Here is a 24915-nt window from a genome sequence, read left to right on the forward strand (position 1 = left end):
TTCTTTGCAAGGACACTCAAAAGCCTGCCATCCATGGATTCTGTCAGTGTTTTGATCTGTTCACCATCAACATTGTGTGCAGCAGCAACCACAGCCTCCCAGACACTGTTCAGAGAGGTGTACTGTTTTCCCTCCTTGTAAATCTCACATTTGATGATGGACCACAGGTTCTCAATGGGGTTCAGATCAGGTGAACAAGGAGGCCATGTCATTAGATTTTCTTCTTTTATACCCTTTCTTGCCAGCCACGCTGTGGAGTACTTGGACGCGGGTGATGGAGCATTGTCCTGCATGAAAATCATGTTTTTCTTGAAGGATGCAGACTTCTTCCTGTACCACTGCTTGAAGAAGGTGTCTTCCAGAAACTGGCAGTAGGACTGGGAGTTGAGCTTGACTCCATCCTCAACCCGAAAAGGCCCCACAAGCTCATCTTTGATGATACCAGCCCAAACCAGTACTCCACCTCCACCTTTCTGGCGTCTGAGTCGGACTGGAGCTCTCTGCCCTTTACCAATCCAGCCACGGGCCCATCCATCTGGCCCATCAAGACTCACTCTCATTTCATCAGTCCATAAAACCTTAGAAAAATCAGTCTTGAGATATTTCTTGGCCCAGTCTTGACGTTTCAGCTTGTGTGTCTTGTTCAGTGGTGGTCGTCTTTCAGCCTTTCTTACCTTGGCCATGTCTGTGAGTATTGCACACCTTGTGCTTTTGGGCACTCCAGTGATGTTGCAGCTCTGAAATATGGCCAAACTGATGGCAAGTGGCATCTTGGCAGCTGCACGCTTGACTTTTCTCAGTTCATGGGCAGTTATTTTGCTCCTTGGTTTTTCCACACGCTTCTTGCGACCCTGTTGACTATTTTGAATGAAACGCTTGATTGTTCGATGATCACGCTTCAGAAGCTTTGCAATTTTAAGAGTGCTGCATCCCTCTGCAAGATATCTCACTATTTTTGACTTTTCTGAGCCTGTCAAGTCCTTCTTTTGACCCATTTTGCCAAAGGAAAGGAAGTTGCCTAATAATTATGCACACCTAATATAGGGTGTTGATGTCATTAGACCACACCCCTTCTCATTACAGAGATGCCCGTCACCTAATATGCTTAATTGGTAGTAGGCTTTCGAGCCTATACAGCTTGGAGTAAGACAACATGCATAAAGAGGATGATGTGGTCAAAATACTCATTTGCCTAATAATTCTGCACACAGTGTATTGGTGGGACTTTATTATGGATCTGCCGAGTTCCTCCGGGAGAACAGTGATTTTGGTGGTAGTTGACCGTTTCAGTAAAATGGCTCACTTTATATCACTAACTAGTCTGCCTAACGCTAAGACTCTTGCGTATTTTGAAATTGCATGGTATTCCTTCGGATGTGGTCTCTGATAGGGGCACGCAGTTTGTCTCCAGGTTTTGGAGGGCGTTCTGCTCTCGGCTTGGCATTCAACTTTCATTCTCTTCAGCTTTTCATCCGCAGTCGAATGGTCAGACGGAGCGTGCTAATCAAAACCTGGAGACCTACTTGAGGTGCTTTGTGGCTGAGAATCAGGAGGACTGGTCCTCATTCTTGTCCTTAGCAGAATTTGCGCTGAATAACCGTAGGCAGGAGTCCACGGGTAAGTCGCCATTTTTTGGCGCATACGGTTTCCATCCTCAGTTTGGTACCTTTTCTGGGACTGGTTCCTCTGGGATGCCAGAGGAGGAGAGATTCTCATCTGCCTTATCCTCCATCTGGCGGAGGATTCAAGGGAATTTGGAGAAGATGGGTGAGAGGTATAAACGAATGGCTGACAAGAGACGTGTGACTGGTCCGGACCTGTGTGTGGGTGATCTGGTGTGGTTGTCCACAAAAAATATCAAATTGAGAGTGCCATCTTGGAAACTGGGTCCAAGATTTATTGGTCTGTATAAAATTTCTGCGGTGATCAATCCTGTAGCGTTTTGGCTGGATCTTCCGCAGACTTGGAGGATCCATGATGTGTTCCACAGGTCATTACAAAAAAAAATGTGAAACCGGTGGAACTATCGCCATTGCCTCCTCCTCCTCTTCTAGTCGAGGGAAACTTGGAGTTAGAGATCTCCAGGATTCTCGACTCTAGAATTCTTCGGGGTTCCCTTCAGTACCTGGTGCACTGGAGGGAATATGGCCCTGAGGAGAGGACGTGGGTTCCGGCGCTTGATGTCAACGCCAGCCAACTGGTGAGGGCTTTTCATAGGTCCCATCAGGATAAGGTTGGTCCGGGGTGTCCGGAGGTCACCCGTAGAAGGGGGGGTACTGTCATGCCCCGCCCTGACTATGTGCGGAGGTCGGCCAGAATAGCAGCACGAGTTTAGTGTTTTGTTTTGGAGCTGTGCTGGATCCGCCTCTCATCAGGTGCACTGGGTGGGGTCATGAGTTTAAATAGCACTCCACCCCAGTGCTCTGAGCGGATTATAGGAATCACTTTGGTCTTGGAAGCTAGGAAGGAAGGTTGTCTGTTCCAGCTCAGAAAGATAAGTGTGGTTTCAAGTTTGATTGTTTTGTGTCATCTCTCCCATCCAGGTTCTGTGCGAGCAGGCTGCTCCTATTTCCCCTCTTCACCATCTCAGGGAATTTAGGGTGTTTCAGCCCAGGCACGGGGACACATCATACCTACCACAAAGGTCTGCATGTGGGCTGAGCAGTGCAGGGAGAGAGGTCAGGGATTAGCTAGGAGGTGACCCTTCCCCTGCCTCTCGCCTAGAGCCTGGTTGGTGGTTTATCTGTTAGTCTGAGTGCACGTCCACCGTGACAACTAGGCCTCAGTGAGACGCTGGTTCCTTCACCAGGGAAGGAACGGGTTATCTCTGCCCTGTCATTGCCTTTAGGGCATCCGAGGGTCACCAGGGTTTTCTAGGTTCCTGTGTATGGGCATCTCTACTATTGAGAGGTGCCCATACGGATAGGAGTTAGGGTCAGGTGCAGGGTTTTATAGGTGGTGACCCTAGCGGTGAGGCCTAGTGTCTTTCCCCTTCCTTCTTGTTGTCTTTTGGTGTTCTCCCCTATTACATCCGTGACAGTACTAGAACCTAATGAAATTAATTAAATGAAAAAATAAATGGAAAATACTGAACTAGGCAAAGTTAGTTAGTCTAGACCAGTATTCCTCAACTCCAGTCCTCAGGGCGCACCTGCCGGTCATGATTTGAGAATATCCCACAGAATGAATACTTGTGGTAGGTCCTGATGCATTGACACTAATTATATCACCTACTCAATACTAAGGAGATTCTAAAAACATGACCGGCAGGTGGGTCCTGAGGACTGGAGGTGAGGAACACTGGTCTAGACGGCTAGAAATAATGGGGTAGACTTACTAACAAGCTAGAACTATGGCTCATACTGTCAGAATTCTGTCGCAAAGACCATGCCCCACATTTCACAGGCACTTATTTAGCCTTTGCCGACAAGCTGAAGGAGAGAAAGCGTGACTTTACACACACCAAAATTGTGCCAGATAAGAAAGTCTAAAGGTGCCCCAGATTTATCATCCAACATCAGCCATTGTGATAAATCTGGTGCATTTTCAGACTGTCTAGTCTGAATCTGGCCATTCACATTACCATCTAATGTGCATGGTGGCCTCTCGACTCTTCCCTAGTGGCTGATTGCAAGAGACATAAGGATCGGACATGTTGGATTTCAATGCCCAATCTTTTTGTTAATGGGGAGATAAGCTTCTAACACAGGGGTCTGGTAATGGCTTTCTGCCCTCTCTCATTCACTACACGTATCAGAGATGACCCCATCATGACATAAGTATTTCAGTTAGAATTTACGTTTACTCTTTTACGTGCCCATTAGTCAATTAAATGGTTAAAGGAGTTATCCAATTTCAAGAAAATCCCCACATGTGCCGGGCCCCTAACCGGTAATATACTTATCTCGCTCCCCGTACTGCTGCTACTGCTTCTCCCTGCACACAGATGAAAACATCCGGTGTCGGGGGGGTTGTCAGCCAATGGCAGGCGAGGACAGGGACGAGCCTCCCTAGCATCGCGGGTGACTAAGGGAGGCTTGTCCCTGTTCGCCATTGGCTGCTCCCCCTGATACCGAATGTTTTCATCCGTGTGCAGGGAGAAGCAGCAGCAGTGGTGAGGGGACCAGGAGCGGGGCAAGTATATTACAGGTCAAGGGGTCAGGCACATGTGGGGGGTTTTCTTGAAATTAGATAACCCCTTTAACTTTTTGAAGTGAGACATTAAATAGGTAGCCCCGTTGACCTTACCTCCTGTTCCTATTGTGGTAGAGAATCTTCATCCTGAAACCTTTAGCTCGCTGAGCGATGCAATAGCCAATGCCTCCCATTCCAATGATGCCCAGTGTGGCCTCTGTGATATCATCACCCACCCAGTTGAAATCAAACTCTTTGGTGTCTGATGAACATGATATTCTGTTCCCTGTAGGAGAATTTTTTTTACTGAGAATAAAAATGGAGGCTTTTTAGGGCCTATCACTCACCACACTGCTGAATTCTAGTATTGAAGAGCAAGCCTGGTAAGTAGTGTTGAGCGAACTTGTGGTTTCAAGATCGGTGTACAAGGTTCGGGTTATCTAAGAATTCCGTTATGGATGCCACTACCACGGACCATAACTTATGGTCCGTGGTAGCGGAATCCATAATGGAATTCTTAGATAACCTGAACCTTGTACACTGAACTTGAAACACAAGTTCGCTCATCCCTACTGTTAAGTCCATTATGATCCATAAAGCTACACATAGGTGACCCCCCATGACCAAACAGATTTACAGAATTATAATGAGTTTAGCAGTTTAGTATATAGCAATAGATTGTTAGGACATATAATGAGGATGGCTGAAATATAAAACCACCATATACTCAATTGCCTATTGCAACCAGTAAGATTACAAGGTAAAAAAAAATTCTGATGGAAAATCCACTTTTAGGTCAGTACCTTATGAAGACGGTCAAGCCATTTTTTTAAGACCATCCCCAGCGAGGCACACTTGTATACCACTGCAATTACTTACCTTCTACTACATTTTTAGCAGATGCCAACATTAAAGCCATTCCCATATCTGCTGTGGCATTATCTCCTACACCAGGTGTATTTATGACTGTTATACCGTAACTTGTGATCAACTTTAGGTCCAGATGATCTACCCCTGCTCCAGAGTTTGCTATAACTTTAAGACTGGGAAGAGAATCCAGAAGTTCTTTGTCAACTACAGGCAGGTGCCACCACACTAAGAGAGCTTGTATGTTTGGAGCATACATATTCTTATTATTGGAAAATTCTTCCAGGTAGAGTAGTTGGAAATTCTTCTTTACAATAGCTTCAAAGTTTTTTGGAAATCCATGGGACCCGCCACTGTATGACATCAGAGCATATGGAAGTTCTTCCATTTTTTTCTAAAAAAATAATTGAGTACATTATTGGCATTATAAAACAAACATTGAAACAAGTGCAACAACTGATGGCATTGAACTCTTTGAATCTTTAAAATTGCTAAGGCCACTTTCACACTAGCGTTGTTTAAATCCGGCGTTCAATTCCGACTCCGGAACTGCCCGCCGGATCCGGAAAAATGTGTGAAAACGGATTACATTTGAATCCTGATCAGGATTTTGATCACAATGAAAAAATGCATTGGAAAAAACGGATCCGCCATTTATTGACTTTAACTCTTTTTATTTCCATTTTTCGGGTTTAACATGCAAAAGCCGGATCCGGCGTTAATGCAAGTCAATGGGAAAAAGACCGGATCCGGCGTTCAGTCAAAGTGTTCAGGATTTTTGGCCAGCGATAAAAATACAACATGCTACGGTTTTCTGAAAAGCCTGATCAGTCAAAAAGACTGAACTGAAGACATCCTGATGCATCCTGAATGGATTACTCTCCATTCAGAATGCATTAGGATAAAACTGATCAGTTCTTTTCCGGATTTGAGCCCCTAGGACGGAACTCAGCGCCGGAAAAGAAAAACGCTAGTGTGAAAGTACCCTAAGAGTGCTGTTCAAAAATAAAAGCAATACTCGCCTCAGGGATCCCCCATTGCTCTCTACTTACTGGTCCAGCGATGATGCAGTCACAAGGGCATGTGATCTCTGCAGTCAATCACTGGCAGAGTGGTGATCTGCTACAGCCATGATTTGCTGCAGCTAATCGGTTTCTGATGTACATTTCCTTTAGGCCTCATGCACACGGCCGTTGTTTGGGTCCGCATCTGAGCCGCCGTTTTGGCGGCTCGGATGCGGACCCATTCACTTCAATCAGGCCGCAAAAGATGTGGACAGCACTCCGTGTGCTGTCCGCATCCGTTGCTCCGTTCCCCCGCTAAAAAAACTCGCGCTTTGCGGACAAGAATAGGCATTTATATTGAAGGCTGTCTGTGCTGTTCCGCAAATTGCGAAACATGCACTGACGCCATCCGTGTTTTGCGGATCCGCGATTTGCGGACTGCAAAACACACCACGGTCGTGTGCATGAGGCCTTACAATAATGTTCAGACATAGTTTCTGGCATTTTTTTAACCCATCATAAAACACTACACAAAAAACACAGGGGGTCAATTATTAAAAACGGATTTTAGACACCGGTCTTAATAACCCCTTGCGCTGGCCTCTACATAATTTCAGCGCATCCACCACCAGCTTCCTTGCTACCTTAAATTTAGACCATTTTCTATGCCTAAAATAGGCATAGAAAATGATAAATGAGAAGTGCCTCAGAGTTTGATACTGAGTAAGGTCACACACAGTTTTTGAGCCAAAACCAGAAGTGGGTTGGAAGGGAATGAAAAGTATAAAGAAAAGACTTCTAGTTCCTGCTGGGTCCACTTCTGGCTTCAGCTCAAACCATGGGCGGCTGGCCATAGACCCTACAGGAAAATTTCCTGGTGGGCCAACGTTCAGATGACTGCTTGAGCCCTCCTTATGCTCTCAGCATTAATTAACGTAGGAGTATCAGGTACTTATGCACCTGACCAAAAGTTGCAGGTGCCCTTCTGAATTCAACTGCATTGCCATCCTCAGGACAGTGATACCGTTGAATACTATGGTGAATGTGGCAGTATTTTAAACTGCACTGTAGTATTTGGTTCTGCTGAGGCAAGAGTTTGTGCTGCACTATGGTATTTGGTTCTGCTGAGGCAGTATTTTGTGCTGCACTACGGTATTTGGTTCTGCTGGAGCAGTAGTTTCTGCTGCACTGTGGTATTTGGTTCTGCTGGGGCAGTATTTTGTGCTGCACTATGGTATTTGGTTCTGCTGGGGCAGTATTTTGTGCTGCACTATGGTATTTGGTTCTTCTGGGTCAGTATTTTGTGCTGCACTATGGTATTTGGTTCTGCTAAGGCAGTAGTTTCTGCTGCACTATGGTATTTGGTTCTGCTGGAGCAGTATTTTGTGCTGCACTATGGTATTTGGTTCTGCTGAGGCAGTAGTTTGTGCTGCACTATGGTATTTGGTTCTGCTGAGGCAGTAGTTTGTGCTGCACTATGGTATTTGGTTCTGCTGAGGCAGTATTTTGTGCTGCACTGTGGTATTTGGTTCTGCTGAGGCAGTATTTTATACTGCACTGTAGTATTTGGTTCTGCTGAGGCAGTAGTTTGTGCTGCGCTATGGTATTTGGTTCTGCTGAGGCAGTATTTTGTGCTGCACTACGGTGTTTGGTTCTGCTGGGGCAGTAATTTGTGCTGCACTATGGTATTTGGTTCTTCTGGGGCAGTATTTTGTGCTGCACTATGGTATTTGGTTCTGCTAAGGCAGTAGTTTCTGCTGCACTATGGTATTTGGTTCTGCTGGGGCAGTATTTTGTGCTGCACTGTGGTATTTGGTTCTGCTGGGGCAGTATTTTATACTGCACTGTAGTATTTGGTTCTGCTGAGGCAGTAGTTTGTACTGCACTATGGTATTTGGTTCTGCTGAGGCAGTATTTTGTGCTGCACTACGGTGTTTGGTTCTGCTGGGGCAGTAATTTGTGCTGCACTATGGTATTTGGTTCTTCTGGGGCAGTATTTTGTGCTGCACTATGGTATTTGGTTCTAATGGGGCAGTATTTTTTGCTGCACTATGGTATTTGGTTCTGCTGGGGCAGTATTTTGTGCTGCACTATGGTATTTGGTTCTGCTCGGGCAGTATTTTGTGCTGCATTATGGTATTTGGTTCTGCTGAGGCAGTATTTTGTGCTGCACTACGGTATTTGGTTCTGCTGGAGCAGTAGTTTCTGCTGCACTGTGGTATTTGGTTCTGCTGGGGCAGTAATTTGTGCTGCACTATGGTATTTGGTTCTTCTGGGGCAGTATTTTGTGCTGCATTATGGTATTTGGTTCTGCTGGGGCAGTATTTTGTGCTGCACTATGGTATTTGGTTCTGCTGGGGCAGTATTCTGTGCTGCACTATGGTATTTGGTTCTGCTGGGGCAGTATTTTGTGCTGCACTATGGTATTTGGTTCTGCTGGGGCAATATTTTGTGCTGCACTATGGTATTTGGTTCTAGTGGGGCAGTATTTTGTGCTGCACTATGGTATTTGGTTCTGCTGGGGCAGTATTTTGTGCTGCACTATGGTATTTGGTTCTGCTTGTGTAGTATTTTGTGCTGCACTATGGTATTTGGTTCTTCTGGGGCAGTATTTTGTGCTTCACTATGGTATTTGGTTCTGCTAAGGCAGTAGTTTCTGCTGCACTATGGTATTTGGTTCTGCTGGGGCAATATTTTGTGCTGCACTATGGTATTTGGTTCTAGTAGGGCAGTATTTTGTGCTGCACTATGGTATTTGGTTCTGCTGGGGCAGTATTTTGTGCTGCACTGTGGTATTTGGTTCTGCTGGGGCAGTATTTTGTGCTGCACTGTGGTATTGCTGGCCTCACCTACCTCTGCACTGTTCTGTGCAGAAATTGGCCTGCCGTGCAGATTGTAAAATCCGCAGCATATCAATTGTTTGTGTGATCAGGCACCTTATGTAAGGTGGGATTGTTAACATGTGCAGAAAATCCCTGTCAAAATCCACACAAAAATCTCCCCTGATTTTCTGCACACAAATCTTCAAACAAAAAAAGCAATTATTAAGTGTTTTTGGTGCATAAATGCACAGAAATATGCAGGGAAATTAGGGTGGATCCTCTGCATGTTCACCTTATGGTCACCTGCACACTTTGCGGAACACGTGTGGTTTTCTGCGTGGATTTCCTTGTGGAAAAACTGCAGCGCAGTACAGTACCAGCAGAGTGTATGCAATTACACAAATCTCATGTACTCTTTGCGGATTGTGTCCGTACGGAAAATGACCTGCCGTGCAGATTTCCAAATCTGCAGCATGTTAACTATGTTTGCTGTTTTAGCTGCCGATTTCACCCTTTTCAATGGAAGGTTGAGATCTGCGGCAAAACCGTATCTAATCCATACGAAAAACCACAATTAGACATTGCAGATTTTGGTGTGGATATGGTGCAGAAACCCCCATAAATCTGCACGGAAATTCATGCAGATCTTATGTGCGTTCACCGGCAGTCGTGTGCAGGTGGCCTAAGGGTACCTGCACACGACTTCAGATTTCAAAGCAGAAACTCTGCATGTTATTTTGTGCTGTCACTATGATTCTGTAACAGTAAAGTTATGCAGAGGCACAAAGCATATAAATCAGTATAATGCCGTGCGCTCCGGCAAGACGAGCAGCGTCCAGAACAGAGAATCACGCTCACACATGGAGCGTGATTCCCACAGAGGACTCGCTCGTGTGAAACAGCCCTAAGGGCTCATGCACACGACAGTATTTTGCATTCAGTATACTGGCCGTTTTTTGAGTTCAGTATGCGGTACATATACTGAACCATTCATTTCAATGGTTCAGCAAAAAAAAACTGAAGTGTCTCCGTGTGCATTCTGTTTCAGTATTTCCGTACCGTGAAAAGATAGAACATGTCCTATTCTTGTCCGCAAATCACGGTGCTTGGCTCCATTCAAGTCAATGGGTCCGCAAAAAAAACTGAACGCATACGGAAATGCATCCGTATGTCTTCCGTATCCGTTCCGTTTTTGTGGAACCATCTATTGAAAATGTTATGCCCAGCCCAATTTTCTCTATGTAATTACTGTATACTGTATATGGCATACGGAAAAACGTAAAGGAAACGGAAACACAACGGAAACAAAAAACGGAACAACGGATCTGTAAAAAACGGACCGCAAAACACTGAAAAAGCCATACGGTCGTGTGCATGAGCCCTAAGGGTGAGGCCACACAGGGTTTCCTGGTGCGGTTCTGGAAGCTATAACCATGAATGAATTATAAAAAATAAATAAATGGATAAGTAGTATCCTTCCTCAGCTTTAGGGCTCATTCAGATGGCCATATGCTATCCGCAAAAATGTAGATCCGTTTTTTTGCGGATTAGATGCTGACCCATTCACTTCTATGGGGCCCTTTTCTATTCCACGGTTCCGCAAAACAAATGTCCTATACTTGTCCATGAAAATCAGGGCATGGCCCCATTAAAGTCTATGGGTCCGCAAAAAAACGGATAGCATTCAGTATTTTTGCGGACAGCATACGGCCGTCTGAACGAGCCCTTATACTTTATCTCCTTTTGAGATCTACTCCTGATTTTGGCCTTACAAAACTTCAGCAGGAAAGCTGACCATGTGGTCGTACACTAAGAGATGCAATCAGCTGTAAAAAGTTAGACACCCAGGTGACCAGTACTTACCACACACTTGACTTTCTCTTCGCAGACGCACTTGGACTTAGTGGTGAAAGTTGCTTGCTCGTGAATACTTTAAATATTAGCTTGAAGAAAGAACCAGTTTTATGGATTAACTTCTTGGAATGTGCATATATGTCATCACATCTACAGATCTGCAAACGAAGTACAATCCTGCCGTCCTCCGGACTGTAGTAATTTTATCAGTGACTACTCCTTCAGCGGTCATGTGAGGTAGGTGGGTACATCACAGCTGTAACAAGAGTGATGATGTGTCCAAATACTTCACATGACCTTAAGCAGGTTAGTAAGGGTACCTGCACATGACACACGTTTTTCCCACGCTGATTTTGTGCGGAAATACCACAGCGTAATACATTACCAACAAAGGGCCAGATTTATCATTACACCTACATCTTACTCCACTTCTATATATGTCCAAAGTCACTTTTGGCCAAGTCAGATTTATTAATGGTCCTTTTATACTGTGATAAATGTGGTTTGACGGTAGCAGTTTATCCTTCAGTAAGCGGCTTAACAAAAGTCACACGTCTTTACGAAAAAGTCGCATGTTCTATAAGGCTACTTTCACACTCGCGTTTGGTGCGGATCCGTCATGGATCTGCACAAACGCATCCGTTCAGATAAATACAACCGCATGCATCCGTTCAGAACAGAGCCGTTTGTATTATCTTTAACATAGCCAAACCGGATCAGTCTTGAACACCACTGAAAGTCAATGGGAGACGGATCCTTTTTCTATTGTGTCATATTGTGTCAGTGAAAACGGATACGTCCCCATTGACTTACATTGTGTGTCAGAACGGATCTGTTTGGCTCAGTTTCATCAGACAGACACCAAAACTCTGCAAGCAGCGTTTTGGTGTCCGCCTCCAAAGCGGAATGGAGACGGAACGGAGGCAAACTGAGGCATTCTGAGCGGATCCTTATCCATTTGCAGCGTACTCAAGTTGTGTGCAATAGGTGTTTCTGGGTGATGTAGTGCAATATACACTAACCTGGTACAGCTGACTCTCTGCAAGGGCAGGTATAGGTAAGGAATAGTTCGTGACGCCAGTGCCAAGTAAACGGTGGCACGCCGTTTGCGGATGCAGGAATAAATTGAGGAAACCTAGTCTTAAAACAGAACTCCAACTTTAGTAGTTTTGCAAGCAGAGACAATATAGGAAATGCAGTTCCTAAGCATACAGTCGATTTTGCAATTCGGTCGATGCAGGCAATTCAGTTATAGCAGGGTAATTACAGAGTGTTGAACACAGGACTTGCAGCACAGGAGCTTGCACTCTAATTCTGTCTGATCCTGGAATATAGCATATCTTCACCTAGGCCCATTAACCTAAGTCTGGCTTTATATCCTTGGCTATGGCTTTTATAAGTACCTCCTCTGTCTTTCTGAGTACCTCTGGCCTTCCTGATCTTTGCCTCTGTCTCTCTTAGCTGCTGGAAACTTCCTCAGGCTCTTGAGCTAACATATTCCTGTTTCTGCATATGGGAATTCAGGAGGGAATCTTCTCCTGGACAGCAGGCTTCAGGCCTGGACTTGTCTCAGACATTGTCTAATCTCCAACTGTAGATTACAGACACTAGACTCCGTCTGCCTTCTACTTCCCTGTCTGGGCCTTATATAAACTAGGGCTCCCTAGCTCCCTCTAATGACTAGAAGCTGGAATGACACCCCTGGCAGGCCTGTACATGCAAGTGTCATAGTAACAGGGAAACACATAGGGCCAGATTTATCATTCCTCTGACAGCTCACTCCACTTTAACATATGGCTAAAGTCAGTTTTAGCCAAGTCAGATTTATGATCGGCCCTTTAAGACTGTAATAAATGTGGTTTGACGGTAGCAGTTTATCCGTCAGTAAGCAGCTTTACAAAAGTCGCACATCTTTACGAAAAAGTCGCACGTTTTTATGAAAAAGTCGCATGTTCTATTAAAAAGTCTCATAAGATAAGCATGGTCCTCACTGGAGTGAAATTGGGACTTTTTTGCGACTTTTTTGCGACTTTTTTAAATAGTCCCAATAGTAAATCTGTCTAGAGATTCATTTACATAAGAAGACACGCCCACTTTCAGAAAACTGGCGAGCATAGTGCAGAGCAGAAAAAAGTCGCAAATTTGTGCGCAGTTTTAGCGTTTGGGACTTTTTTGGGACTTTTTCACTCCAATATTCTGACCTGAGCTAATGATAAATCTGGCCCATAGCATTGCATTACATGACATTTTATAAAACTGACATATACCAACTTCTCCATAACTAAGGAGGGACGACAGCACACCAAGTGACACTTTGGTAGTGACGGGTATTACAGTTCCCGTACACTACATACCCCACTGCTTTAAGCTGAGTACGACCTCGTACTCCATCATGGGTCGCCCAACTGGAATCTCTACCTGAAATAGAAAATAGAGACATGCAGGCATACATACATGTAATTCATCTGCATTTACATTTACATCAGGTCCAATTGGCAAAAGTGAAGGGTAGTGACAAGGGGCGTCGTTCTCTTCTCTCAGGATAATGAATGGAACGGGGGCGCTGACCTGGCACAGCGTAACATTATAACCAGGATAGTCCATGACAATGAATAAGTCCATGATAGAACAGTAAGAAACGGTAAAACAGTATAAAAGTTCTTGGAGGCTCAAAGAACAAACATGAGTCCGTACCCAGGTTATTTTCATATTAAATCACAGAGGCTCTCATGCGGTGGAGTCCATCTCTGGGCACATTACCTTGGAAAAGAGCAAAAATCTCAGAGGCTCAGGTACTTTTGAGTCTGTCTCCGGGCACGGTTCCTTAGTATGAAGTTGCACAATAAAAGGACAGCAAGAAAAGTGCTGTAATACCCCTGATCAACCTGAAAAGGGGGTGAAGGGTAAAAGGTGCAACAAAGGAACAGGCACAACTTGGTGTGGGTAGCAAAAGCAGGCAGGAGGTTCTGGAAACAAGCCTGGCCTTGCTGACTTTGTAATTTCAGTGGTCAACACCTACCACTGAGCCGTGGACAAACTGGCAGCCGCAACAAAGGACCAGGAAACATAGGACTCCTGTCCTGAAAGGGTTAACATCACTTCTGATGAAATCAATCAAAGGCCTAGCAGGCTGATTCACAGTGAAATATTGTAATCACTTGGCTCCGCTGGCAAGTACCGTCTGTAGTAGTCCTCTACAGGAGGATGTGCCCAAATAACTGTGTCAGGGGGCAGCTGTAGGGTAAAGGGGCCCCTAATAGGTATTGGCCCATTAGGCCTAGGGGTGAACCCTCTGGTGGACCGTGCCGGTCCTTGCATGATCACTGCAGGGTGTAATGCGCTTGGCACCGCCGCAGCAAGCGGTCCGGTGCTCTGGGTGCAGCAGTTTACGGCAATCGCGGGTCCGGTCTGGGGCACTGACGGAGCGGTGGCAACAGAAGGCGGTCTACGGGTGGTGATAGGCACCCTTACCTCATCCTTCCTCGGCGGTGTCTGGATCCTGGCGGTGTATGTCTTGCGCAACTCCCGCAACTTCTCCTCCAGCCGGACGATCTGCTCACCGATGCTCTCTGTGTCGGAGTCGCTGTCCTCTGCTGGCGCCGCCGGCGCAGGTACAGTCACCGATGACGCGGACTCGGCCTCTGCAGGTTCTGGCGATGCGTCTGGTCTCCGTCCCATCCGGATGTTCTGAAAGGTAGCACTAAGTCCTTTTAACTGCTCCAGCTCCGATATTGTCTTCTCCCGACGAGGCAGCTCGGGGGAAGGATAGGGGCTCACCCATTTTTCCAACACGGTTGGCTGCCAGAAGACGTTTGGCCCAATGAAGGAGCTCCGCTCCTGAAAGGCGTGATGGGCCGGCTCTGGAGAGCGTTCCGGTTCTCGCTCGCAGCCAGAGTAGTCTTCTCCTTCTTCTGCCTCCCAATCCTCAGGCGCTCGCTTGGGATGGGTCACGGCAGTTGCATAAGGGCCTCGTAGGCTCTCGGCAGGGGTGTACTCCACTTCCTCTCCCTCGCGGAGGCTGTGTTGGTACGAAGGGAGGTAGTCTCTTTTGACAGACCTTTGGTTAACATAGAGGTCTCTGCCAGTTAGATAGTCCTGAATAAACCCGTAGCCACGGGATTTGTCAAATGAAAGCACCACTCCCTTTCTCCTTTCCAGGCGGGGTTGGGTGTGCGTATGTTTCTCATGTATGGTCTTGGTTAGTTCCTCATAGACGATTTTAGTCTTTGTATTATAGCGGCCTCTCGGATCTCCGCCATCAGCGAGGACCATTTGAAAGATGGCTGGAAAAAGTCCCTCCACGAGCCATAGCAGGGCTCGGGTTCTTTCTCCCTTGGGCGGCAGGCGGGTTGCTCCGGTCCCGGAGAGTAGGCCGGTGGAGCCTCTTCTGGCTCTACACCAACATCAGACATCTTTGCAATTACAGGTGCGGACGCTGTAGTAACGCTCTGTTCACTTTTCAACATGCTCGATCCTTCTGAGGAGAGCGATAGGGTCGCGTCAATTAGAGTAACCAGCTCCTCCCATTGCACTGGGGAGCCGCCCCCCAGGTATTCCAGTATATGGAAGGCGGTGTCCATGCTGGCAGACATGCAAATGTCCAGATAAGCCGTGGCGCCTGCCCTTGACCTTCTTCCCGCTTTTTCCTCAGAAAGGCGCCAATTTTTCCCGCCTTTTCGGGATGAAGGTGACGCAGCAGTACTTTCAGCAAGCTCAGCGGCCATCTTTAGGTACAAACGCTGTCTATTCACTGACAGCAAGCAGGATTGTAAAAAGTCCACAAAACCACACTCCAATGCGGCGATTTTCTTCCTCTGTATAGCGCAATATTGCACAGCGCTTTTTAGAGGTTTTTGGTACACTTTGGGTATGATTTTCAGTCCACAAAGTCCACTTGAATAAAACAGGCAAATTGTCACTTTGGTCACAGGGCAACTGTATAAGGCAATCAATAAACTAAACGGGGCAGTAACTACTAAAATATCACTTTTATTAAATAATAGGAGTAAAACGACGGCCCCTACAGACAAAACAACAAGTAAGACACGTACATACACGAACTGGTACAGAGAGACCAGTAAATACAAATATTGGTAAGGTGTTATAGGTGGGCTGGACCATGGATGGCAAGCCGGGCACGGCTATGTCAGAAGAAGTTAGCAAACCCTAGTGACTCCCTGCTTGGCCTGGTCCACCCTGTAACAAATATCCTCAGGACGGGGTCCAAAAAGCCCCGCAAGGGGTGGCCCAGACAGGAACTCTTAACCTAAATAGATGACCCTAGTGAGGCCCTCACACATCAGGAAGAAAAATCCGTCCAGAGGAGCAAAAAAACACACAAGTGTACCAAAATAAACGTAACCCCACCACAGAAATTATCCACAATGGGGGATAAAAGTGAGAGGAATACTCAAGTGTCCCGACGCGTTTCTTCACAAAGAGTATGCCCCAGGATTCATCAGGGGACACGGGGCAATACTACAGTCAGGTTACGGCTGAGTCTAGAAATCATATCAGAAACAAAGACTGAATAAGTAAAACAGCATATGCGTGCTTCCATACCATCAGCCCATATCGGGCCATGAAGGCAGGTTACTTACTTTTGTATGGCAGCGGTCAGGCGTATGGCTATAGTTCCACCAGCAGGCTGTGACCCAGGGTGGTGGTGTCCGCAGTGGTGGGGTGACCGGCAGCCATTGTGGCGATTAACGCCCCTTTTATAAGGCTGTGGGGCCCTGTGCGTTATCCAAACAAGCCCCCGGCGCCCCCGTATGACGTCGCAGCCAGTGCGCCCGTCATCCGGTCTTGTGGCCGGAAGTGACGCACTTGCGCATGCGCAGAGAGCTCTCCCTGCGTGTCACAGGCCCGAGGTGGAACGCACGGAGGCGCTTCCGCATCACGTGACCGCCGCAGACTGCCCGCATCACAGGCCATCATAGCATCGCGGGGGTCACGTGATCGGAGCGCAACAACAAGCAATTCCAGGTGAACTGATAGGAGCCGTGTCATGCACCGTGCCCAGACGGGATAGTATCACCATGGAATATTTACAATAATATGCACGACCACTCCTCCGGTCTGCATGCAGTAGAAACTTGGTTACCCCCCTCATTAGGGATTACCGATAGGAGGGGCTTGTGAACCCAAGCATTACAAAGCTGGGATTAAGAATCTAACATAGGAATAGGGGGGAGCGATGCATCGCTCTTTGGTCTTGAACTTTTGAGGTTTATATTGGTGAGCAACTTCTTCCTGTTTGATGGACGTATATACCACCAGCTCAGGGGCACTGCGATGGGTAGCTCTTGTGCCCCATCGTATGCCAATTTGCTCCTGGGCTGGTGGGAGGAGTCTGTTGTGTTTGCTGAACCGTCACCATGGTTCGCCGATATGGTCGCTCTCTGGTCACGCTACATTGACGATATTTTCGTGTTGTGGAGCGGACCAGAGAGCTACTTTGAGAGGTTCATCTCGGAGTTGAATACAAATAACTTCAACCTGAGGTTTACCTCGGTGATTGTGGAGGACCGCCTCCCCTTCCTGGATGTGGTGATCTGTAGGGACGGGAGGGGCGGCCTCAGCACCTCCATCTATCGTAAGCCCACCTCCACCAACTCTCTTCTCAGATGGGATAGTTGCCACCCTGTGCCCCTTAAGAGAGGTATTCCGACCGGACAGTACCTGAGATTAAAACGTAACTGCTCTGAGTCCGGTGCTTTCAGGCGCCAGGCGAGGGACCTAAGAGCGAGATTTCAGGAGAGGGGGTATCCTGACAGGACCCTCAGACTGGCGTATGAGAAGACCAAATCACGGACTCGGACAGAGCTTCTCCATCCTGTTACCACCAGGGAGAAGGAATCTTAAGGTACTGTCCGGGTGATAGGTACATTTGATGCCGCGGCCTCTCAGGTGAGGGGGATCTTGTCACGACATTGAAAGACACTTCTCATGGACCCGGATCTTTCGGATGTGTTGGGCCCTAGTGTCTCACTAACTTTCCGAAGAGGCAACAATTTGCGGGACAGACTCGTGCACAGCCACTTTGCCTCTTTGGCGAAACCACGGACGTGGTTGAACACACCCGTGACGGGCTGCCACAGATGTGGACATTGCAGCTTCTGCGGCAGCCTCTCACAGGGTAAGTCCTTCACTGGGGAACCTAATGATACTGTGTATCAGGTGAAGGACTTTATGAATTGTCGTACGGCGGGCGTGATCTATCTGGTCACATGCGTTTGCGGACTCCGCTATATAGGAAAAACGTTTAGGGAGTTACGCAAACGCATGGGGGAACATCTCGGGGACATCCGTAACAACAAAGATACCCCCGTAGCACGCCACGTACAGACGGCACATGACGGACGCACCTCGGCCATCACCTTTATGGCCATTGAGCGGGTGCCAAGACCCTTACGAGGGGGAGACTGGAATAGGCGTATTCTGCAGAGGGAGTGCTGGTGGACCTTCACCCTCAACACAGTCACCCCTCAGGGCCTTAATGAACAATTAAACTTCTCGTGCTTTCTGTAAATACCAATTTTTCCTAGTCACATTCCTGGTATCAGTTTATCCTGGTCATATAACCTCTGTATCATTGGTCTTATTAGGGGAACTGTGGCCAGACACTGCCATGTCCCCCTCAGATATGAAGGATGGGGAGGTTGAGGTCCTACCAGACCAAAGAGCGATGCATCGCTCCCCCCTATTCCTATGTTAGATTCTTAATCCCAGCTTTGTAATGCTTGGTTTCACAAGCCCCTCCTATCGGTAATCCCTAATGAGGGGGGTAACCAAGTTTCTACTGCATGCAGACCGGAGGAGTGGTCGTGCATATTATTGTAAATATTCCATGGTGATACTATCCCGTCTGGGCACGGTGCCTGACACGGCTCCTATCAGTTCACCTGGAATTGCTTGTTGTTGCGCTCCGATCACGTGACCCCCGCGATGCTATGATGGCCTGTGATGCGGGCAGTCTGCGGCGGTCACGTGATACGGAAGCGCCTCCGTGCGTTCCACCTCGGGCCTGTGACACGCAGGGAGAGCTCTCTGCGCATGCGCAAGTGCGTCACTTCCGGCCACAAGACCGGATGACGGGCGCACTGGCTGCGACGTCATACGGGGGCGCCGGGGGCTTGTTTGGATAACGCACAGGGCCCCACAGCCTTATAAAAGGGGCGTTAATCGCCACAATGGCTGCCGGTCACCCCACCACTGCGGACACCACCACCCTGGGTCACAGCCTGCTGGTGGAACTATAGCCATACGCCTGACCGCTGCCATACAAAAGTAAGTAACCTGCCTTCATGGCCCGATATGGGCTGATGGTATGGAAGCACGCATATGCTGTTTTACTTATTCAGTCTTTGTTTCTGATATGATTTCTAGACTCAGCCGTAACCTGACTGTAGTATTGCCCCGTGTCCCCTGATGAATCCTGGGGCATACTCTTTGTGAAGAAACGCGTCGGGACACTTGAGTATTCCTCTCACTTTTATCCCCCATTGTGGATAATTTCTGTGGTGGGGTTACGTTTATTTTGGTACACTTGTGTGTTTTTTTGCTCCTCTGGACGGATTTTTCTTCCTGATGTGTGAGGGCCTCACTAGGGTCATCTATTTAGGTTAAGAGTTCCTGTCTGGGCCACCCCTTGCGGGGCTTTTTGGACCCCGTCCTGAGGATATTTGTTACAGGGTGGACCAGGCCAAGCAGGGAGTCACTAGGGTTTGCTAACTTCTTCTGACATAGCCGTGCCCGGCTTGCCATCCATGGTCCAGCCCACCTATAACACCTTACCAATATTTGTATTTACTGGTCTCTCTGTACCAGTTCGTGTATGTACGTGTCTTACTTGTTGTTTTGTCTGTAGGGGCCGTCGTTTTACTCCTATTATTTAATAAAAGTGATATTTTAGTAGTTACTGCCCCGTTTAGTTTATTGATATCGTTTTTTGAGCAGTATTCAGGGAGACACTCCTGTCCTCTCCTGACTGACCACCTTTAATCTATATCAACTGTATAAGGCACAAAGTTCACGCTTCTTGCACTAGAAAGCGTGCGTATCCTGTTCGTGACGCCAAAAGAGAGGTGCAGCGTACTCAAGTTGTGTGCAATAGGTGTTTCTGGGTGATGTAGTGCAATATACACTAACCTGGTACAGCTGACTCTCTGCAAGGGCAGGTATAGGTAAGGAATAGTTCGTGACGCCAGTGCCAAGTAAACGGTGGCACGCCGTTTGCGGATGCAGGAATAAATTGAGGAAACGTAGTCTTAAAACAGAACTCCAACTTTAGTAGTTTTGCAAGCAGAGACAATATAGGAAATGCAGTTCCTAAGCATACAGTCGATTTTGCAATTCGGTCGATGCAGGCAATTCAGTTATAGCAGGGTAATTACAGAGTGTTGAACACAGGACTTGCAGCACAGGAGCTTGCACTCTAATTCTGTCTGATCCTGGAATACAGCAATTCTTCACCAAGGCCCATTAACCTAAGTCTGGCTTTATATCCTTGGCTATGGCTTTTATAAGTACCTCCTCTGTCTTTCTGAGTACCTCTGGCCTTCCTGATCTTTGCCTCTGTCTCTCTCAGCTGCTGGAAACTTCCTCAGGCTCTTGAGCTAACATATTCCTGTTTCTGCATATGGGAATTCAGGAGGGAATCTTCTCCTGGACAGCAGGCTTCAGGCCTGGACTTGTCTCAGACATTGTCTAATCTCCAACTGTAGATTACAGACACTAGACTCCGTCTGCCTTCTACTTCCCTGTCTGGGCCTTATATAAACTAGGGCTCCCTAGCTCCCTCTAATGACTAGAAGCTGGAATGACACCCCTGGCAGGCCTGTACATGCAAGTGTCATAGTAACAGGGAAACACATAGCATTGCATTACATGACATTTTATAAAACTGACATATACCAACTTCTCCATAACTAAGGAGGGACGACAGCACACCAAGTGACACTTTGGTAGTGACGGGTATTACAGTTCCCGTACACTACACATTCAGAATGCATGAAGGGCAAAACTGATCCGTTTTGGACGTCTTGTGAGAGCCCTGAACGGATCTTGTAAACGGAAACCAAAACGCCAGTGTGAAAGTAGGATAAGATAAGCATGGTCCTCACTGGAGTGAAATTGCGCAATTTTTTGCGACTTTTTTAAATTGTCGCAATAGTAAATCTGTCTAGATTCATTTACATAAGAAAACATGCCCACTTTCAGAAAACTGGCGAGCATAGCGCAGAACCAATAAAAGTCGCAAAAATTTGCGACTTTTTCACTCCATTATTTTGACTTGAGCTAATGATAAATCTGGCCCAAAGTGTATGAGATTAGACAAATCTCATGTACACTTTGCTATTTTAGTTAGGTGTGGAAATGAACCTGTCGTGCAGGTTTAGAAATCTGCGGCATGTCATAGACTTCATTGGAGCTGTTAAAGGGCATCTGTAGGTAGATTTCTACCTACGACACTGTCTGACCTGTTACATGTGCTTTTGGCAGCAGAAGGCATCTGTATTTGTCCCATGTTCATGTGTCCGCATTGCTGAGAAAAATGATGTTTTAATACATGCAAATGAGCCTCTAGGAGCAATGGGGATTTTGCCGTTACTGCTAGAGGTTCTGCTCCCTCTGTAATTGCCGTACCCTCTGCACTTCGATTGACAGGGCCAAGCGTGATGACATTTACACTGTCTGGTCCTGTCAATCAAAGTGCAGAGGGTGCAGCAGTGGCAGAGAGAGCAGAGCCTCTAGGTGTAATGGCAACGCCCCCATTGCTCCTAGAGGCTAATTTGCATATATTAAAACATCATTTTTCTCAGCAATGTGGGAACATAGCAACATGGGACCAACACCGATGCCTTCAGCTGCCAAGTGCACATGTAACAGGTCAGCCAGTTTCATAGATACAAATCTGCACCAAAACTGCAATGAATAATTCTGTTTTTGTGTGGATTTCATGCAGATTTTCTGCACATAAATATGCAAGTGTGCAACCACCCTAAGCCTGCTGGGAATGGTATGTTTTAAGGCCAATATGTTGGCCTGTATTTGTGGGAGGGGCCTATTGCCCTTATAAACCGGCATCTTACCATGGGGGGGCAGCGCTTCGTTTCGAGCGTTCGCCTGTTCGTCTGTACTTCCGGTCACGTGCTTGTGAGTAGCGGTGTGGTGCGCGTTCGGCAGTGAGCAGCCTTGGAGGTAAGTAGCCGGTGTGTAACATCCCTCGTTCCCCTAGTCCGGCCGGCAGTGTCAGCTCCTATGGTAAAGTGGAGCATCACTGCACCGGAGCGGCCGGTCTGGAAGTCTCCTTCGGCTTCCCACGTGACCGGCACGTTAGGGTGCAGGAGTCAGCGAGACTTTGTGTCTAAGTTTAGGAAGAGAGGGGGGGGGGGGAGGTCAGCTGCAGAGGAATGAAGGTAACTCAGAGTACAGCTTATGAGCCTGGGTCATCTCTGGGGGCCCCAGGCTGCTCTGGCTTTGCTGGGGAATTTCAGGTGCACAATTTTAGGCCTATAATGTACCAGAGCCGCATGACTTGCTTGTACTGTGGGGGAGTAGGAGAGAGGTGGGGTGCAAAAAAAAAAAGGGATTTATTTATACGTTTTATTCTTCCTTAAAATGTCTGGCACGGGCCGCCATGCTTCTAGCTCGGCAGGGATCAATGTGCTTTCGATAAATGTATTATGTCATACGTTCATTAGGCTCATGCACAATCTCGTATGTTCCTCATGGTAAGGAAATATATGTTTTAATATGGGCAGGTTTTCTCGGTTGGTCTCTTTTCGGACGACATTGGTAAGCCTTCTAGTTATAAACTTTCACTGATCACGAGTCTTTTTCGGAGCTTCTAGATGTCTGGTTCACATTACCTTTCAGTCTGGGTGTGTTTTGTTTGGTCACAGAGGTACGGTGATGGTATTAGTCAGTCACTGTTCCCAGATACCATTAAACACATATTTTGTTCTACAGTTATTATGTCTCACGGGTCTGACATTGTGGATGCTTCTATGGAAGAAAATGGTTCTAGGATGTCGGAATCTGGCAGCGTTCCTTCACTACGGAACTGGACTATCCCAAGACTCATATCAGAATTAACTAGGAGGGGTATTCCTTTCCCGGCTACTGCACGAAAGGCGGAACTTTATCGTCTTTTAGTGACGGCCCCTGCTCAGTTAAATCAGGAGGAGGTGTCTATGGTCACGGTCCAGACTTCGTTATCCCAGCTGCATTCTATGCTAAATAATGTCACAACTTCCTTAACAAATATGCAAGCAAGGTTGGAGTCAGGGTGACGACTATGTCCAGCTCATCTCCGGAGGTGTCAACCGCAGTTGTACCTGTAGCAAGTACGTTTGGTGGTATTGCTAGTTCACCTAATGTCACTCCGGCACATTTTATCCCTCCCAATATCAAGAAAGATATCTTGGAGGGTAGGGATGTGAATCTGGCGTCTCTGTTAATCGCCACTCGCGATTTGTCTGAGAATAGAGTCATTGCGTGTGGTGATGTGTCTGTTATTCTCAAGAGTCGGGATCATAGATTGAATAGGAAATTGACCATCCCCGAATTTGTATTGGCTTTCATCCTATTCAGGGATGTTGTGTGCTCTACCCGACCTGAGAGAAGAGAGGAATTGGATCTCTATATGTTTAGAGTCACCGAGTTGGGATACAAATATGCAGGATGTGCGTTTTATGACTACCATTGCTCGTTCTCCGCCAAAGCGGCAGCAGCGCTGAGTCAATTTCAGTTTTCAGTCAATTGGGCAATGTTAGATACCGAATTGTTCTGCAGGCATTTTGCAGGACTTAAAGCTCCTGCCTGCTCGTCATGCCAATCTATATTCCATTCATCAGAGTGGTGTCACAATGTAGCTACCTGTGCTGCTCTTAGTACGACTACTCCGTTAGCTGGTCCATCAGACAGCAGTAGAAATTTAATTTCAGTAGATAAGCTCGGTCGTCCAGTCAAGTATCTGGGTAGATCGCAAATTTGCAATAATTACAATTTCGTAAATTGTAATTATGGTCAATGTCGGCTCCTGCATATTTGTCTTAACTGTTTCAGAGCGCATCCCAAAGTGACATACATTAAAGGCAGATAAAAATTACATGAGTGTTATTAATGTGGATTCCTTGCAGTCGCTTTTACTGAAACATCCAGATCCATGTTTTGTTGATTTTTTTGTTTCTGGTCTTAGTTCAGGGTTTCACACTGGCCTGTTGGCCCTACCAGAACTTACTTTTGAGTGTAAAAACGTACAGTCCGCGGGTAAAAGTCCGTCTTCAATAAACAGACTTTTCCAAATTGAGTTAGACAAAGGCTTCGTTATATGCCCCTTTTCAGTTTCTCCGTTTGATCGATGGAGAGTTGGCCCGATAGGGGTGGTAACAGGGAAATTCAGCAAAAAAGAAAGGATGATATATGATTTATCCGCTCCACACGGCTCGCATATCCCTAGCCTCAACGCCCTTATTCCTACCGAGGAGGTCAGTATGAAGTATGCCTCCATCGATCAAGCAATTGCAATCATTTTACAGTTAGGTCCAGGTACAGCGTTGTCTAAAGCTGATATTTCGGACGTTTTCAAATTACTCCCGATCAAACCCGAACTTTGGCAATGGCATGGGATTAAATGGAGAAATAGCTATTACTTCGCCACCAAACTCACCTTCGGTTCCCGGAATAGTCCTTGGTTGTTTGATCAACTGGCAAAAGCATTGCATTGGATCTTAGAGCATACATGTCTTTGCCAGCATGTCATACATTATTTGGACGACTTTCTCTTGATCGAACCACCAGGGGGTCACTCAAGTAACTTGCAAAAACTGTTAGCTTGCTTTGCTCAGTTGGGTGTTCCAGTAGCCCCAAACAAGATTGAGGTACCATCCTCAGTCCTTACTTTTTGGGGTATTACGTTAAATACGCAAAGCATGACGGCTAGACTGCTTGAAGAGAAGTTATCTACGATTAGGGAAGTTATACACCAATTTACCCTCAGTAAGGTAACTTGTAAGGTTGAGTTACAATCGTTGTTAGGTATGTTGAATTTTGCCATGCGTGTAATTCCGCAAGGTAGATCCTTTATTGCACGGTTGTTAGCCCTCTTAGCGACAGCCCCTTGTCAGGACAGTCCGGTCTATTTGGACAGCGAAGCTGAGGCGGACCTCGTGATGTGGCAAAAATTTTTGGATCAGTGGAACGGTATCTCCATGTTCATTCCGGTGACT

General features: G+C 46.7%; 1 protein-coding gene across 1 annotated transcript in view; it reads right to left on the reverse strand.

Annotated features, from left to right (window-relative positions):
• Positions 1-24430, reverse strand: part of LOC121002551 (glyoxylate/hydroxypyruvate reductase B-like) — a 79558-nt gene extending 55128 nt beyond the window's left edge. The window contains exons 1-4 of the mRNA XM_040433994.1: positions 24357-24430; positions 10691-10757; positions 5014-5395; positions 4249-4420 (exon numbers count right to left, since the gene is read on the reverse strand). Coding sequence (XP_040289928.1) covers positions 4249-4420; positions 5014-5395; positions 10691-10757; positions 24357-24430 — 695 coding nt within the window. The remainder of the gene's footprint in view (positions 1-4248; positions 4421-5013; positions 5396-10690; positions 10758-24356) is intronic.
• Between the last annotated feature and the right edge of the window lie 485 nt (positions 24431-24915).

The sequence above is a fragment of the Bufo bufo genome, chromosome 5 (genome assembly GCF_905171765.1).
Source record: "Bufo bufo chromosome 5, aBufBuf1.1, whole genome shotgun sequence".
Classification (NCBI taxonomy): Eukaryota; Metazoa; Chordata; class Amphibia; order Anura; family Bufonidae; genus Bufo; species Bufo bufo.